Source organism: Eleginops maclovinus, chromosome 3 (assembly GCF_036324505.1).
Source record: "Eleginops maclovinus isolate JMC-PN-2008 ecotype Puerto Natales chromosome 3, JC_Emac_rtc_rv5, whole genome shotgun sequence".
NCBI classification, from domain to species: Eukaryota; Metazoa; Chordata; class Actinopteri; order Perciformes; family Eleginopidae; genus Eleginops; species Eleginops maclovinus.
The window spans coordinates 24,429,571-24,447,447 of NC_086351.1; the positions used below are offsets into that span (position 1 = coordinate 24,429,571).

Genomic DNA, 17,877 nt, shown 5'->3' on the forward strand with positions numbered 1-17,877 from the left:
TTTGTGTAGTTCTTGTTTAGCAAGTAGGATTTATAATGCCTCCCTGTATATTTGCTAAAACTGCACATCAGGCCACTTTTGAATTGTATCAAATGTGTAATTATGTTGAATTATCTCAAACATATCTGGGAGCTCTGGTATCAGCTCACTGGTTTAGTGCAGACCAGTCCCACATCATGTCCTGAACCAGCTGCCAGGTTTGATAAATACACTATAATAAACCATTATAAAGGTGTTCCCATCCACCATCCATAGAGCACAGCAGGATCATCAGCATGATACACATTGCTTTTCATTCATTAATATTGAGAAATATAGTACACCACTTGAGCTAGATTGCGATTTTGTCAGTAAAGATGCAATTCAATATATTTTCTCAACTCTTTCAGCCCTGCTTAGATTGATATTAGTTTATTCAACCAGGTCTGGTAATACACTTATTTTTGTTCTAATCAATAGCTAATAAGAGTTGAATGTTAATTACATTAGGTATCATCCATATCTGTGATCCATTGATGGGCGATTGATCCGAGGAACAATCTGAAGCATTCTACAGGAGGCAGCGCCCTCTCAGGTTAGGATCAGCTAAATATAAATATAAATTGCTATTGCGAAGAAAATATGATCTAGATCTCACCTGAATAAAGCAAGTAGAAGTAACACAGAGAGGGAATGAGGGGGGTGGGGGCGTGTTTCAGGGTCAGGGGTTAGGAGTACTCACCACATGTCCAGGCAGGTGGAGTAGTCTGTGGATCCCAGCAGGACGTCTGGGGGCCGGTACCAAAGGGTCACCACCTCGTTGGAGTAAGTGTGGCTGGGGACCGACTTGGCTCTGGCCAAACCTGGGGGGGGGGGGCAACACAACAACACCGTCTCAGAAAGCATTGGACAACGTTCAGCAGGCCTCTCCACAGAGCGCTGGAGAAGAGCAGCACTGCTACTGTACGTGGGGTAAGGTAGTCTGTACAAGCCCACTGTCAGGGGGAAGAAACAGCAAGGAAACTAACAAATATTTATGTGTATGTTATTATATATACAGCTCCGGCTAAGAGACCACTTCAGCATTTTCAGTTTCTCTGGTGTTATTATTTATGTCTTTGAGTTAAATTATTTTTATTTATTTTTTATTGTATTCTATAAACTACTGACAACATGTCTCTGTGTTGGAATTCAACAGACACTGGAATGGCTGCCATACATGTAGAGATAAAGATTCAAGAATCATTTGGAGTGGTCTCGAGCTGTATAAATGGATATACAAGTGTGCGTGTATGTATATACACCTTATTTTAATATATATATATATATATATATATATATATATATATATATATTTGTATTTTTTAATACTCAGGATTGTGGCAAACAGTATTTTGATCCCTCTGTTTGTACACACTAACTGAAAGATTGACAATGAAGTTGACTTTAAAAACAATTGCCCAGATTTGTTTCCTCTGTGATTCTGAATAAAATCATAACAAACTCAAATAAAAATCAAATTCATAATTAATTCATACAGTTCATAATTAAAGGCGAGCTAAATTATCTACTGCTCCGTTTCTTAAATCTTTATCTCTACATGTATGGCAGCCATTCCAGTATCTGTTGACTTCCAACACAGACAGTCAGTAGTTTATAGAACAATAAAATCTAAAATAAATCCTTTAGTAATGCTGCAGTGGTCTCTTGTTTTTTTCTGGAGCTGTATATACAGTTTCTGTTTGCAACCCATGTATGTAGATAGTACTAACTGTGGATTACTGTGACAGTAAAGGAAGATTCCAGCCTCTTTTCTCTAGTATTTATCATCAGAGTCATAGACTTTTGTGTCTGATGGAATCAGAGATAGATATATCTTTGCAAAGAGAAAGCCAGTTATTCATCCAGGAGTATGATGTTTAAGGGGCCAAGGTTTTAATAGCATAACCCCTCTGTGTCCTGGCTGAAACTACTGCTTCTGCACGCTGAAAAATCAGTGTGTCAAACTGCAATAACCTACTACCTGTTGTTTTGTTGTTTTTAGAACCCAGCATGCACCTGTCCCCTTCACCATCCTTTCCTCCTGCTTCCTCCCTTTCAGTTTTTCTGTGCCCTTCACCCCCCTGCAGTTTGGAACCTCTGTGTTTGGATAAACTTTGGAGGACATAACTCAAACATGAGATCTGCTAGATGATGAGTAATGTTTTGCAAATGACCCCAACGCATAAAACTCAGATTGAGTTGAGAAAATGAGGTGGCACTGTGGACTGCTGTGAGTAATAACACAGGACATTAACATCAGACGTGCAAATTCAGCACCGTGCAGTGCATGGCCTTTATGACGAATGGAGAGATTTTGCTTCCAGGTCAAATGACTTACATTCTGATTCAGTCTGCAGAATGCCCTGTGTAGCAACGTGTGCTGTGTGTTTCTGTTTCTGTGTTGTGGTCATGTACATTTAGAGTGCTGGCATGCTGCGTGTGAGCGCGTTGTTGCTTCTGCTCTTTAATGTATTTCGAACTCCATTGGTGTAAATGCATCGTACCTGTCATTTCAAAATTCCATTTTACCGTTCTCTTTTATCTCCTATCTTCTTGTCTTTCCCCCTTCTCCTTAGTCAATGTTTGTCATGTATTGTGCTTTTAGGGTGTCTATTATTATTTTTTATTACATTGCACCTGCAACCACACATATGATGTCACACCCTGCAGTAATCAGCACAAGAAAGAGAGAGAAAAGAGAGGAAGAGCTCATTAGAAGGGTTAGGATAAAATGTAATCTTTTTCAGTCCTTCATTACAGCGAAGAATCAAGATCTTCTAAATGATTGATGTATGCCTGACTTTATAGCTCTTTATAGTTAGAACATTGCCTCCTTTCATTTGTCAGCGCTTGCTGTATTCCTCACACTGTTCAATATGCAGACTCCCCCTCTGTTTCCATCGAGGCCAACATAAAGTAATCTTCAGCAGCAGACCTGTCTTTGGAATGTCTTCTGTACATTCAACCGCAACATGACTTTTCAAATGGAAACCATGATGGAAGACCTTTGAGGTTATGAGAGGAATGCAGCGTGAACAATAGTGAGGTGAGCCCAAAGGAGCAGAACTCCTGTTCCCATCGAGTGGGTCTGACACCCCTGCTTCATACATGCTGATACAGCTAGCTTTATCATAAGGAACCACAGCAGCGTGCTGAACAGCGATGGAAGAAGTACTTAGATTATTGACTCAAGTAAAAGTAGCAGTACTACAGTGTAAAAATACTCTACACATAAAAGTCCTGCATTCAAAATTGTAACTGGTAAAAAAGTACAAAAGTATATGCATACAAATATAGTTAAGTACCAAAAGTAAAAGTACTCATTTAGATCAGTTAGTTATTGATGCATTAATGCAAATGTCGTGGAGTAAAAGAATAAAGTAGCGAAATGTGAAAATACTCAAGTAAAGTACAAGTACCGTTTGCTTAAGCACAGTACTTGAGTTGTGTACTTCACAAATGCAATTAGTTACATCCCACCACTGGTGCTGAATCCCTTCAAACCTTTTCATGGATTATTTTATTCAGTTCATGTGCGTCTCCTGGTTATTCTAACCCTGCTCTCGCTCTTATCTTTGGCTGACACTAACCCAGGTGAGCTCAGCACCATGGCAGCTAATGGTGGAGCAGAGTGCAGAGGCAGCAGCTTTAATGAGGCTGATGGCATTACCTCTTTGTCTCTTCCCAAGAGGTTAGAAGGCTTAATTAAAGCACTTAGCTTGGTAAAAAAAAAGACTTCCTGCCCCTGCTGCCAGTCCCCTGTGTGTGGGAGGAAGAGAACAAATGAAGAGGGAGGGAGTATTTAACATTTCCCGGTGTTGGAACGCCCACAGGAGAAAGGAGTTTCAGACACCATTCATCATGTCCGGGCTCTATACTACATGGATCACATGCATAAAGAGACCCAGAGGCTGCTATTTCCACTGCGGGGACCCTGTGTGTGATCTACCATTACTGCACTCATCACAAAGAAAAGGTTGTGATGGGATGTTGGCTTGTTTGTATCATGGAGACACGGTCAAATGAACTAGAATTGTTTGAAGAATAGCTCAACGTACATCATGACTTTAGATCCTCCTCCTTAAATATACACTGAAGATACTCTGGTAGGGCTTGGAAACCTGAAGGAAATTATATATCATAGTAAGACCAAATACTATTAAGACCAAATACCTCAATATGTCTATTAGGGGTGGGAATCACCAGGGTCCCCACGATACTATCGCGATACTTAAGCAAAGATACGATAGCATTGCGATTCTACGATATGCGAAGTATTGTGATACGATATATTGCGATAAGGCACATTTCTGATTTCTGTCTCCGCTGACTCCATCTTTGAACTTCTTGCCAATCGCACTGTTTACAAACATTTTTCATTTGAATAGTTATCGATACTTGGCGTCCGTGTATCAATGAAATATTGCCATGCATAGTATCACAATACTATGCTGTATCGATTATTTTCCCCGTCCTTAATGTATATGCAAATGGACTGTACTCTTAAAGCGCTTTACAGACTATGAGTCATTCGTCGATTCATACAGAGCAGTGCACCTTGCTCTAGGGAAGCTAACACTCACACACTGTTGGCCATCGGGAGCAAATCAGAGTTCAGTGTCTTGCCAAAGGATACATCGACATCTTAACTACCTGGGCTGGGATCGTACCCACAACCCTCGGGTTGAACGTCGACCGTACTCCCTCACTGCCACAGTCACCACAATAAGCTAGGGTTGACCATTGATGCTTTCAGAAACTATTACCCAATGAGATGTGGATACAATAAAGTAGTGGGGAAACGGAAATAATGGAACCTGTAAAACAGGCTGCTAAATTCAGAAATACATGCATATCATGAATCAATACATTGCCAAGCCATATACTGTATCTAGATTATCTTTTGAGAATATTGATGTTTGTCTGTGATGACTCTTACTTAGTGGAGATTACAGTGACTGCAGTAAGCAGTTCTTCTCTGGTGCTTTTTTTATGTTTTGATACAATAATGGTGAGAATAGTTTATTTGGGACTAGTTTTATCAGTGGATGAAACCATATTTGATATTCCAGTGAGCATGTGTGACTGCAGGATGCTGTGTGTGGGATCATGCCGGAGTAAACAGTGTGTTGCATTTGTGCATTTGTGTGTTTGGTGGAGAAACTTATTTAAAAATAACAATATTTGTTAGAAGACTACATTCATTTTCATTCTCGTCAGTGAAATCAGTTGATGTAACTGGTTGCCAACTAAATGAAAAACTGAATATCACCAGCAGGCACTTACATTTACAGAACTCCTTATAATACTGAGATTAAAGTGATATTCAGCAGGGTCGGTGCAATTATAATATTTAAAAGTAACAAAGCAATTATAACTCTTTATATTGACTTCTTCATTGTAACCAAAGCCCCAAGGAATACACAGATTAAGGGGGAAAAAAGCCAATTAAGTACAGCGTCTTGCTTGTATATCCAATCAGCTGGACCTCTTCCATATCAAGCTTTATGAATTCAAAGTAAAAGTCCACCCACAGACGGTCTGGAGGCAAACAGGCTTTTAACTGTCCCTGTTCTGATCTAGACTGCACTTCCAATCAATGGTAACACTCAAGCTCAGGTTTAAAGATGGCAATGTGCTCAATTAGCTTTTTTGTTTGCATATATTGTTTCTTGTTATTTGCCGTTCGCCCATCATGGTGTGTGTAAATAGTGTAAGGCATTAGCATTCATGGCCGATAGAGATGTGTGCTAATGCTTTAGGTGGTGGTGTTCCTGTGCACTGACATCTAGATCACCTTGCACAGTGTTATAGGTGAGTTTGCAGCATCATGATAGCCCCCCCCTCCCCCGACTGCAGAGGAAGGCACTACTTCAAACACACACACACACACACACACACACACACACACACACACACACACACACACACACACACACACACACACACACACACACACACACACACACACACACACACACACACACACACACACACCTTTAGCCACTTCCATCTGCTGCAGTTCATCAGCTGACCTGCCATCCTGTCCAGGTAGTTCCTGGGGTGAAGGTCACTGGTGATTTATACATCACTATCTCACCCCGGGGGTCAGAGAATAAATTGGGCTGAGGTGGGCTTAAGGGAAAGCGGTAGAAGAGAGATGAACAAAGGGAAGGATGAAAATAGTCTCTGTCCTCCGGGGAGAACAGCTCACTGTTCTTTTAAAGTTCATTTGGGATGTTAAGGCAGTTTCTCCTCCTCCTCCAACCCTCGCAGATTGAGAGAAGTACGACTTCCTGCCAGAAGCAGTTTCATTTACAACAACTGAACAAAGTTTGACTCATTTTGAGCATCATGGCTCCCTAACGGTGTGATTCCTACATTATCAGTGTCTGAACACTCAGTCAGTGTTATGTTCTCATTAACCGGATGCTCTTAAAGGAACAGTTTAGGATATTTTATCCCTCTGCACTGACTGGGTTATCACAGCTCTGAGCTGCACTGTTTCTGAAGCTGCCAGATGTTAATGTGAGTGCCCTCTGACTGAAAATGTTCATGTCTAAAGAAAGTTATTTAAAGTATGATTCTGTGGTAATTAGCCCCCTGCTGTGTGTGTACTCTTGGTAAGAGGGAAACCTGTAACCTAGCAGGGCTGCAACATATGGTCAGTGACTATGAGACTCTGTGGAGCCTGCTGTTAGAAATACAGCCGTGGGAAAAATTAAGAGACCACTGCAGCATCATTTGTATTGTTTTATTATTTATAGATATTTCTTTGAGTTAAAGGATTTTAAAATATTTTTATTGAATCTACTACTACTGAACATTTCTCTGTGTTGGAATTCAACAGACACTGGAATGGCTGCCATACATGTAGAGATAAAGATTTCAGAAACATTTGGGTGGTCTCTTCCTTTTCCGGAGCTGTAGATCCACAACTTTAAGAAACATTACACATTTCAGTTTGGAAGCTGATTAAATACATCAACAGTATAAGGTTTAAAGGTCACCTATGATGCAAAATCTACTTTTTCATGTCTTTTATACATAGTTATGTGTCCCCTCTGTGTTAAGAGACTCTGAAAGTTTCAGGAACAACCCTCTCTTTTTGTCCTGATCCATCTTTATAAAAGCCTGTCACTTTGTGATGTCACAATGTTTTTTGGGTTGTGACACTATTAGCCAATAACCAACCAAGGTAACACCCGCCCACCTGATCCCCTGGATATCCTCCTAGAGCACCATAGTGTTTTTTTAAACCAATCTCTTCTCAGAGGGGCGTGGCCAGCAGCAGCTCATTAGCATTTAAAGCTACAGACACAGAATCAGCACTTCAGGAACAGAGCTGAAAACGAGGGGTTTATGGGATGCTACAATGAGCTGTTTGGTGTTTCAGCCAATCAGAGACATGTTCTGTATAAATCTGAGACCTGGAGTATATTGTTAAAGAAGAGAAAGAAGGAACCCTTAATCATCCTACAGAGGGGAAATGTTACATTCTGCATTTGACCCATCGTAGTGTTAGGAGCAGTGGCCTGCCATATGGACGGCGCCCGGGGAGCAGTCTAGGGAAGGGTGCCTTGCTCAGGGACACCTCAGTAGCACTTGGCCTTCTGGGACTTGAACTGGTGACCTTCCAGTTCCCAGGCCAAGTCCCTATGGACCTTGCCACCACCGCCCTTGAAAAAGAGTATAGAACTTTAAGACTGTAGGGCTGCATGCTGAAATTCAAATGGCTGTTTTTGTTACTTCTTTATATTAACAACACACCTGCAACATTAGTTCAACCAACCAATCAGCTCGATTGATGTTCTGTTGAGGTTTGGGACAGTAGGGTCAGGCTTATGTAACGTGCAGAAGCATTATTCCAGCAGATTTCTCTGTTTCAAAGTGTGACTTTTCTTGTGTGTGAATCTCATTTAGTGCCAATACTGCACCCTTCACAGTATATGCAGACAGGAAACTGCAAGAAATAAGCTTAAAATAATACAGCAGTTTGAATGTTAGTTTGCAGAAAAAGCTATGTTTACAGGCAGCTTGTCAGAAAAAAATTAATCTTATTCAAGCTTTTATGGACAAAGCCTTTCATTTTCAGATGCATATATATATTTGGAGTTTTTACGCCATTAAAATACATGTTGAGTGACTTTAAGAGACATGCTGTAAACTGTTGTATTACAGCTGCTGAGCCCTTTTCCCAGTTCCATTCTTTTTTCTTCTCAAAAGGTCTGGACACCTAAACCATTGTGTATTATTGTTGGAAGACGAATATTTATCACACCTGTGTGCAGTTTAGGTCCATACTGAATTGGGGATTTCACATTTCTAGTTTTTATACGAACAGGGTCAGGGAGTAAAGCTGACTAAGCAGAACATATAATGCCTGCACACACTCCCATCAGCGGGGCATATTGGTGGTGGCTGCAGCCTTTACACAATAACCAATCCTAACGGTGTATTGGTATGTCACAACACAGCGGTACATTGAGACACAGTGTTGTGTTTCTGCTGCGTTCTCCAGCAGGAAGTACACACATCTAATACGGGTGAGGAACCAGAGCAGGGAAATGTTTCTCTGCTTGGAAAAAAACTGAATTTACAGATAATAGAATCAGCTGAGGGAAAGTGAATAGTCAGCTTTCTCGTTTGTCATCAACTCATTTATTTATTATATATAACCTTTCTCACAGAGGCCTCCAACAATGTAAATGTAGTCAATGAACTGCACAAACTGAATATGTAAGGTGACAATAGTGAATGTGACTCTTTAAAATCAAACATTATTTTTGTGTGTGTGTGTGTATGTGTGTGTGAACCACCTGCCATCGTCCCAGCTCATTTACCAACACAAAGCTAACTGTAATGAGCTCTGCATTATAGAAGCCTACACACACACACACACACACACACACACACACACACACTTTGTTTCAGTTGCGTCTTCAGACTGAAAAACTAACATACGCATCACAAAGTTTGATTCATTAAACTTAAGAACTGCATCTGCACTGTTCAACACACACACACACACACACACACACACACACACACACACACACACACACACACACACACACACACACACACACACACACACACACACACACACACACACACACACACACACACACACACAGTGCTCTGGGGAGAGCTCCGGCTGCCTGCTACATTCCTGCAGCTCTATTGTCACATTGCTTCTCTCCTCACACATCATTATCCCAGCAGCTGCTATTTCACAGCACAGCAACCCTAACCTCCCTGATAATAAACACACACCAGCACACATTAGCTAGCTATAGCAAAAAGTAAAAACTTTAGTGCAATCCATTACCTGGGGCCAACAATATGCTTCTACACAGTGAGCTGGTTTGAAGGAAAGTTGGATATAGAGAAAACTTCACTGACCCTGAGGGGGGGATTATCCTGGGCATTGTGCTGCAGTCTGCTGTAGGGACTCAGTAAAGACAAAGATTTGAGACGGTTGCTTTGTATTATCCTTCAAATGTACACTTATCCTCAGACTGTGAGCTCCTTTCCTTGTGTGGTATCTCACACCTCCCCTAAAAGCAAACCAGCAGTCAGCATATTTAAAATAAATAAGTCATTCCTGTAGTCGGTTGACAAAAATCTAATAGGCTACTAATATGTTCATGGATCATTTGTTTGCTTGATTCTCAAATGTATTGATGTCTCAGTATAGTATATCTGAGAGAAAAATGAATATCTTTGGGACATTTGGTTGTAACAATCATTATGAATACAGTATCTTTGGCTGTAAAAAAATACAGTTTTTCCTTTTATAAGAGAACATATCCATAATGAAAGATAATCACAGACACTGCATAATGTTAACATGCAGCCTGTATGAAAGTGGGACAAAAATAAACTCTCTCTGACTTCAACAGCAGCCTTTATGGTCGCTTGCGGTTCACAGCCCCAGTTAAGTGTTAAAAACACGTTGCTAACTTTTGCAAAGATTATACTTGTGCCAATTCTCTTTGTACACAATCATTTGAATCACAAGTGATTCCAACACAGCTTAATATGAGATGGTGTGTTTCCACAGGTCTCATCCCTGTTGAAGACACCTGACACTAGAATGTTAACACATAGATCTGTAACTGTCTAATGGTAAAGCAGATTTCTGTTGGTTGGCTTAAAATCCCGAGTTGTTATATGCAGTACTGTATGTGTGGTGAATATTGCCACTCCATATCACTGAGGGATTAGCTAACTTGGCTAACTAATTGGACGCTTGTCATCTCCATTAACGACGAAGTTTCATTTTTGCATTACCAAATATTTCCAAAGAAAAACAGCGTGTACAGCTACAAGGTCGAAAAAAAACGGTTGCCCTTCCCAGTCCATCAGCTGCACCTGTGCCGCTGAGGTCACCTAAATACCCATTGCCCCATTGCGCCATCTAGTGCTCACAAACAACAACAAAAACAAATGGGCACAACAGTATGTGTAAATATGCATGTCATTAACGTTACCATTACCATATCCAAAATAAAGGCTTTTAATTGACCTTTTTCTTCTAGTTCTTATTTCCAAGTGACCAAAACATTAGGGCATTTACACGTTCTAGTAAAGCAGTCTTAATGTATTACACTCCCTGAGAAGCACAACATTTAGAAATTGGAATGGCCCTTAACACTTTCCTAAATGTACGGTCTGTGTAGCTGATTGAACATTGGTTGTAATTGTAGAAGATAATGTGGATTCACTGTGACTTAATCCCAACAAAGGCTACGAGTCTACAACCCTGCTAGTGGCTCAGTGGGGCTGTCCACTCTCTAATGTTAACATTAGCATGCTAACATGCTCAAAATGACAATGCTAAGCAGATACAACGCTCACCATCTTAGTTTAAAGTGTGAGCATGCTAACAATTACTGCCCCCACCATCTGGAACGCACTTCCTGCAGAGATCCGCCATGCTGCCTTCCTGGACATCTTCAAGTCATCATTAAAAACTCACCTGTTCACCATGGCCTTTGACCCCTAACCCATCGCAGGCCCCTGCCTCCACTCCCACTGGTGTTTATTAAAAAATTCATTTTTACTTTATTATTTGCCCTACTTCTTTGTTTGTTTGTTTGTTTTGGTCTGTCCTTACACCATGTAAAGCGACCTTGGGTCCCTTGAAAGGAGCTATAAAAATGTAATCTATTACTATGATTTGTATTTTTATTATTATTATTATTATTATTATTATTTTACGATTATTATTATTATTTTATGATTATTATTTTATGATTATGATTATTATTTTATGATTATTATTATTATTTTATGATTATGATTATTATATTATGATTATGATTATTATTTTATGATAATTATTATTATTTTATGATTATGATTATTATTTTATGATAATTATTATTATTTTATGATTATGATTATTATTATATGATTATGATTATTATTTTATGATAATTATAATTATTTTATGATTATGATTATTATATTATGATTTATTATTATTATTATTATTATTATTTTATGATTATTATTATTATTTTATGATTATTATTATATGATTATTATTTTATGATTATTATTATTATTATTTTATGATTATTATTATTATTTTATGATTTATTATATGATTATTATTTTATGATTATTATGATTATTATTTTATGATTATTATGATTATGATTATTAGGTGGTTACAAAACGAAGTACATATGAGGCTGATAGGAATGTCAGTAGATTTTGTAGTAATTTGGTCATGAACCATAGTATAAACGGATTTGAATTATTGACCTACTGAAGCTAGAGGGAACGTCAGAGGATAATTAAAGTTATCCCACTGTGGGAAGATCAAGGTTACACAAAATTATTGGCAATAAATCTAACTATTCCGGATACATTTCACTCAATAAAATGTCAACATTAAGGTGTTGCCAGAAGAAAAGTCAGGAGATCATAGTCTTCATAAGGATTTATTCTGTCAAAATTGAATGGATATCCATCCTATAGTTGGGATATTTTAATATGGTCTAATTGGACCTAGCAATAAGCCAATGGACCAACCAACATCCCTGTTTATTGTGAGGTAGTTCAACTGGCAGCTGGACGCAGGACCGTGCTATGTAGCAGAAGTGTCCAACCCTTCAGCAGCTAAATGTATCACTCCACAACAGATTGGAACAGGTCCTCCCATGGATGAAGTCCCAAACACACACAGCTCAGTCATTGAGTGTGTAAATGAGCCTCGGACACAGGGTTTATGGTCGCTGACCGCAGCATGTGCTCCAGGTTGGCCAAGGACCTGGACAGCATATGGCCGTCCTTCAGTGTTTGATTGCATTACATTCAGAAGGTTCCTCCAACTGTGAACACATTCAGGCTCTCATGAGGCTCTGAAGTGTGTAAATATGAGCAGTCTTCATCTGCTGCTTCATCTGCCTCTATCATTAAAGCTGAAGTCATTTTGAGTGAGACGACAATGAGAGCTTCCAGCAATAGGGGCATTGCGTTTTCCAGTATATAAACACAATAACAGTAGTATACACCTATTAAATTACGTACACACCCTCTTCCCCCTTATTTTGCTTCTTTTTATTCAGGATTATAACCAACTTAGTCAAAGATCATGACTGCAGACTTGGTGTTCAAGCGAAAAAGCTAAATTGCTTACTCATAAAAACATGTTTTTAACCGTAATGCTAATATGGAACCTGACACATTTAATTGAATCAGTGAATTTCTGGTCTTTTGTTCACTATTGGCGTGTGTGATGCAGTAATGGAGAATGGAGAGGATAGATACACCATACAACTTTAAAGTAATATCTTTTCTTTTAAAATGTCTGAAATAATAACTAATCCTGTGTTGAATCCAAACAGATTAAAGCATAAAAACGTTTTGAGTGCAAATTCTTTCTTAGAAAATAGTTACCATTACAGTCACCTTTCCTGACCAGAAAAGGAGCATGAATCAGTGTGTTTACGACCAATGTGCGTGGGAACATGCAATTATGACCTCTGGGGAAGATTGTTGCCGACCCCTCCCCTCTGACAGGAGGCTGCGCTCCATCAGGACCAAAACATCAGCCCTCCACTTTAAAATATAATCCACTGTAATTTGTCATATATTGCCATATTTCCATTGTTTAGCTTTTAATGTTCTTTGTATATTGAAATTCAACCTACTTTTACAACCTATTGTCTTAGACTGTTTGTGTTCGCATTACCAGACACCAAATCAAATTCTGTGTATGTGTAAACGTACCTGGCAATAAAGTCGATTCTGATTCTTGTATGTGCACAAGATACAAACCAAGTGACCCACACTTATAATTACAATGAGCCACAATGTCACATGTAGTGAAAACCAGAAAAACACTTTCTCCTCTTCTGCAGCACCAACTGTTTTTCATGTACAATGGTAAATCTGACAAAACCACTGGTATGATACTCATTACTTAAATCACATATTTTGATCTGATCTATTTGTGTCATTTTGTATTTTGAGTTTTGATTTAGTATCAGTGTAAGTGATAATCAAAGCCAATGCCTGGTCCACTGTATGGCAGGTTGATAGGATGGGCTGTTTGTAGCAGAGGTCCCGTTAATGTGTGTGCTCACATTGGGGTGCAGTGATTAGGCTCCACAAAGCTCCACTACACAAATACTACAAACCCCCCGCCTCACACCTTGCTTAAGTTGTCCTCTATTAGTTGTGTCCTTGATATGAAACACTGGCTCAGAGCCTCCGTTATGAGCGTGTTGTTTGTGCAGCTCATTAAGCAGTGAGAGCAGCCACAGAGGAGCAGGGGGAGCATCTGGATCCCCTCCACAGCAGCAGCAGGGGGACGGGGCTCTGGATAAAAACCCTGCCACCTTGCTAAGTAAGCCACCCTTCTGCCCAGCCACTCACCTCTACCCGTTATCTGCATCTATAACATGAGGGGGGGGGCTTTTCCATTGTAAAGCCTTTTTGGTTAGTGTGCAAGTTGTGTGTGCTGTTTCTTTCACCTTTTGGAGACATTAGCTGCTATACAGTAGCCTGAGAGTTTTCCCTATCATGCTTTTGGGGGTTTTCCCTCTCCTGTAGTGTGTTCTATAGGTTTGTGTGCATGAAAATGGTCTTCAAAGGTTAAAATATCGTGTTCCCTCCAGAGGGAGTTTCTCTCCCACATACTCCCACCCTGCCCTGCCTACTATTGGCTAGCGCTCCAACACAATGTACATGATAGGCTAAGGGTCGGCCAGCTAAGCAATCAGAGCAGACTGGGCTCTGGTTTCAGACGGAGGGGGAAAAGAGGTGCTGCAGCACAGGCAGTGTGAGAAAAATAAAGAGCTTTCTGAACGTTAAAGCAAGGAAGGAGAAAAACATGTATATGATATTATGAACATGAAAGTGAGCAGAATATGCCCTCTTTTAAAAGGCATTGGTAGTCAAATTATTTCAGACATTTTATAGATTTATATTACCTAACAGGTATAAAAAAGGAGGGAAATCAAAACACACTTAACAAAGCTGGCATCACCATTAGTGATTTCAAATGTAGATATACATTTTTCTCGTACAACCTGTGCATACAGCCGCTGCAGAAATTAAGAGACCGCTCCAATTTGTTCTTAAATCTTTATCTCTCCATGTATGTCAGCCATTCCAGTGTCTGTTGAATTCCAACAAAGAGAAAAAAATGCCAGTAGTTTATAGAAAAAGACTCAAAAGACAAACCTATAAAAAATAAAACAAGAGAATCTGGTAATGCTGAAGTGGTCTCTTCATTTTTTCCGCGGCTGTATATATATTTATTGTGACAATTAGACATTAAACTGTAGGCCTACATATGCATTTTTATAAAACGTTCTATTGTCAACAGCAGAAATGTCAACATCAAAAGGGAGAACAGCCTGTTTACAATGTTTGATGAATTGGCCAATGGGATGTCCAGTAAAGTGTAGCAGGGGGTGGCCTATGCATTCATAGTGCATGTTTTTGCTTTGATGCAGTACATTAACAAACATTACTAAAAACTATAAATCATAGCCAGCGGTCAGTGAGATCCCACTTCATCATTTGACTTGATTAGTTAGAGGTCAAGGGGTCACCAGAGTTTCTGAGAAGAAAACGCAAAGGGTCTTGTTGCCAACACGTGGGGACAACATTCTGTTCCACATTGGATAACTCATCACCGGGTCAGGTCCAAACTGACCACACCCAGGTTCAATAAACATATCTTTCCAACCAATGAAGCGATACAAGATATAATGAGGAATTACTCTTGACATCAATGTCTGTGGCCGACTGCAATATTGGATGGACAAAGTGATCAGTCCACTACTAAGGCAACTGATGAGCATGAAAAGAAGAAGAAAAATCAAGGTTCTTCTTCCTACCACCCTACCACCCTACCACCCTACCACCACACAGCACCATCCCCACTGTGCTCTGCAGCCTCTCATTGTAGCTCTCAGCCCCCGCTTTGTTGACACTCTGCCTCCATCTCTCTCTTTTACCCCGACCAGCGCCACAGGCCTCAGCTGTCAGCCGTTAGTATTCCTGCTGCCAAGGCCCATACCACAGGGAGCCCTGGCAGCCATACAATCACACACACACCCACACCCACACCCACACACACGCACACGCACACGCACACACACACACACACACACACACACACACACACACACACACACACACACACACACATGCAGAGCCTCTCCCTTCCTCATCTGGTCTCCCTCAGGCAGAGGCTGATTTTCTGTTTGCTGATGAGCACCGCTCCAGCGACAGACTAATAGGCCGGGGATTTTCATTCCTGCTCATTTTGCATTTCGTCCATTATTTCTTCTTTCTCATTTCCCTTGCAGTAATGTTTCTGCACTAATACACTGTTTGCATTATTGATCAGGCTGCAACCTTCCTCTTCCCCCTGTCTGGGCAGAGGGGTGGAGGGGGCAAGAGATGGATGGAAGAGGGTAGAAAGGTTTGAGGGAGATATAGGTAGCAAAAAAATGACTTTGGAAGGATGGATCCTGGATGGATGGATGGATGGATGGATGGATGGATGGATGGATGGATGGATGGATGGATGGATGGATGGATGGATGGATGGATGGATGGATGGATGGATGGATGGATGGATGGATGGATCCTGGATGGATGGATGGATGGATGGATGGATGGATGGATGGATGGGGTATACAGAAGGCTGTGTTGCCAGTTTGTCTGCCCCCCAGGGTGCCAGACAGTCCATTTCTGGCCATGTTTACTGAGCATTGATTCAAGCCATATGGTGCGACTTCAGGAGGAGCCTCTTCCAGGCACAAACACACACATACACTACAACAATTACATGGGAGCCTGAAAGAGATATGCAACTTTTATCTTGATCTGCTCTTTGGTTTTGATGTCTTGCATAAAAGTGGTCCTGCATTGGATGAAATGGGAAGGGGCCAACTAGTTGCTCGGACCTTGTGATCTTGGCCACAGTGTTGGACAGATGGATGAACCAACAGTCCATCTACAGCTATCCCAACGCTGGGGCAAAAAGAACCAAAACAGGAAGGTCTTTCTCCAAGACTCCCATTACTCTGGGATTCTGATAATACAATACGTTTTTCCTTGAAAGTGTCTAATGATGCCATATAATGTACATGTAGATCAGATTGCAGACTGCCTGTTCCACCGTGCCTGATCCGTCGATTTCCTGTAGCTAACTATTCCACAGCTTGAATGACAGAGGTGATCAAGGGACGGGTGACAGGGCTCGACTGTTTTTATTTTTTCACGTTTCTCACATAAAAGCACAGACGCAATATTCCCTTTGACTGTACACCCAACCAAAACACACAATAACAGCATGAGAGCCGGAGTACTCACCGAAGTCAGCGAGTTTCAGCTCTCCTGTGTCTCCGATGAGCAGGTTCTGTGGTTTCAGGTCACGGTGAAGGATGTACCTCTGGTGGATGTAGGACAGGCCTCTCAGTAACTGGAACAGGAACAGCTGGAAAACAAGTGGAAATAACTATTAGTACAGGAGAAAAAGTATGTAATCATGAAATAATGTATCTCTTAACTACATGGTTAAGATAGTTCGGACTTAAAATTACACGCTGAATAATTTACATGAGATTCAATCCTTATAGCAAAGAGTGGACATTACAAAAACACCGTAACATGACACTGAACATGATTATATCTTGGCGGTTGAGTTTTACTCATTTTATTTGTTTCACTGAACTTCAATGTGAATTAACTTGTTAATGTCTCTCTCTTCAAATGATCTATTAAAGCACAACTAATGTGTGTTTTTTTTACCTCTTTTTATTCAAGAATATTACGTGTTTCTTTATAGACTGATTGATTTTCAAGACAAATTATAACAGAATAAATTAAGGCTCCCCTTTTAAACAAAATGCACTTTTTGATGTCTTTTATACATAAATCTGTCCCCGGTGTGTAAGGAGACTCCCAAAGTGTCAGAAAATGCAACCATCTCTCTTTTCTTCTTTACCCACTTCTCTAAAAACGAGGGTACAAACGAGCTGATCCAGATTTGCCGTTCTTATGATGTAATAAGGGAAATGCTGGCTGGCTTTAAATTGAACTCCTGGCAACGTCCCGTCCACGTGACACGTCCCAACCTATCGTCCTCCATATACAGCCGTTTGAGTCCAGCAGTGGCTCAGTCAGTAGGGGCTTGGACTGGGAATCGTAGGGTCACCGGTTTAAGTCCCCAAACAGACATGAAATATGGAAAGTGGACTGCTACTTGGAGAGCCCTTGGGCAAGGCACCGGACACCTCCAATCCCCCCTCCCCATTGCTCCCCGGGCGCTGCACAATAGCTGCCCACTGTTCCTAGTACTAGGATGGGTTAAAT

General features: G+C 40.5%; 1 protein-coding gene across 3 annotated transcripts in view; it reads right to left on the reverse strand.

Annotated features, from left to right (window-relative positions):
* The window catches only part of cdk14 (cyclin dependent kinase 14), a 211,664-nt gene that overhangs the window by 89,590 nt on the left and 104,197 nt on the right, over positions 1-17,877 (reverse strand). For all 3 annotated transcript variants that reach the window (XM_063879977.1, XM_063879976.1, XM_063879979.1), the window contains 2 exons: positions 16,876-16,999; positions 722-842 (listed from right to left, as the gene is read on the reverse strand). In XM_063879977.1, coding sequence (XP_063736047.1) covers positions 722-842; positions 16,876-16,999 — 245 coding nt within the window. The remainder of the gene's footprint in view (positions 1-721; positions 843-16,875; positions 17,000-17,877) is intronic.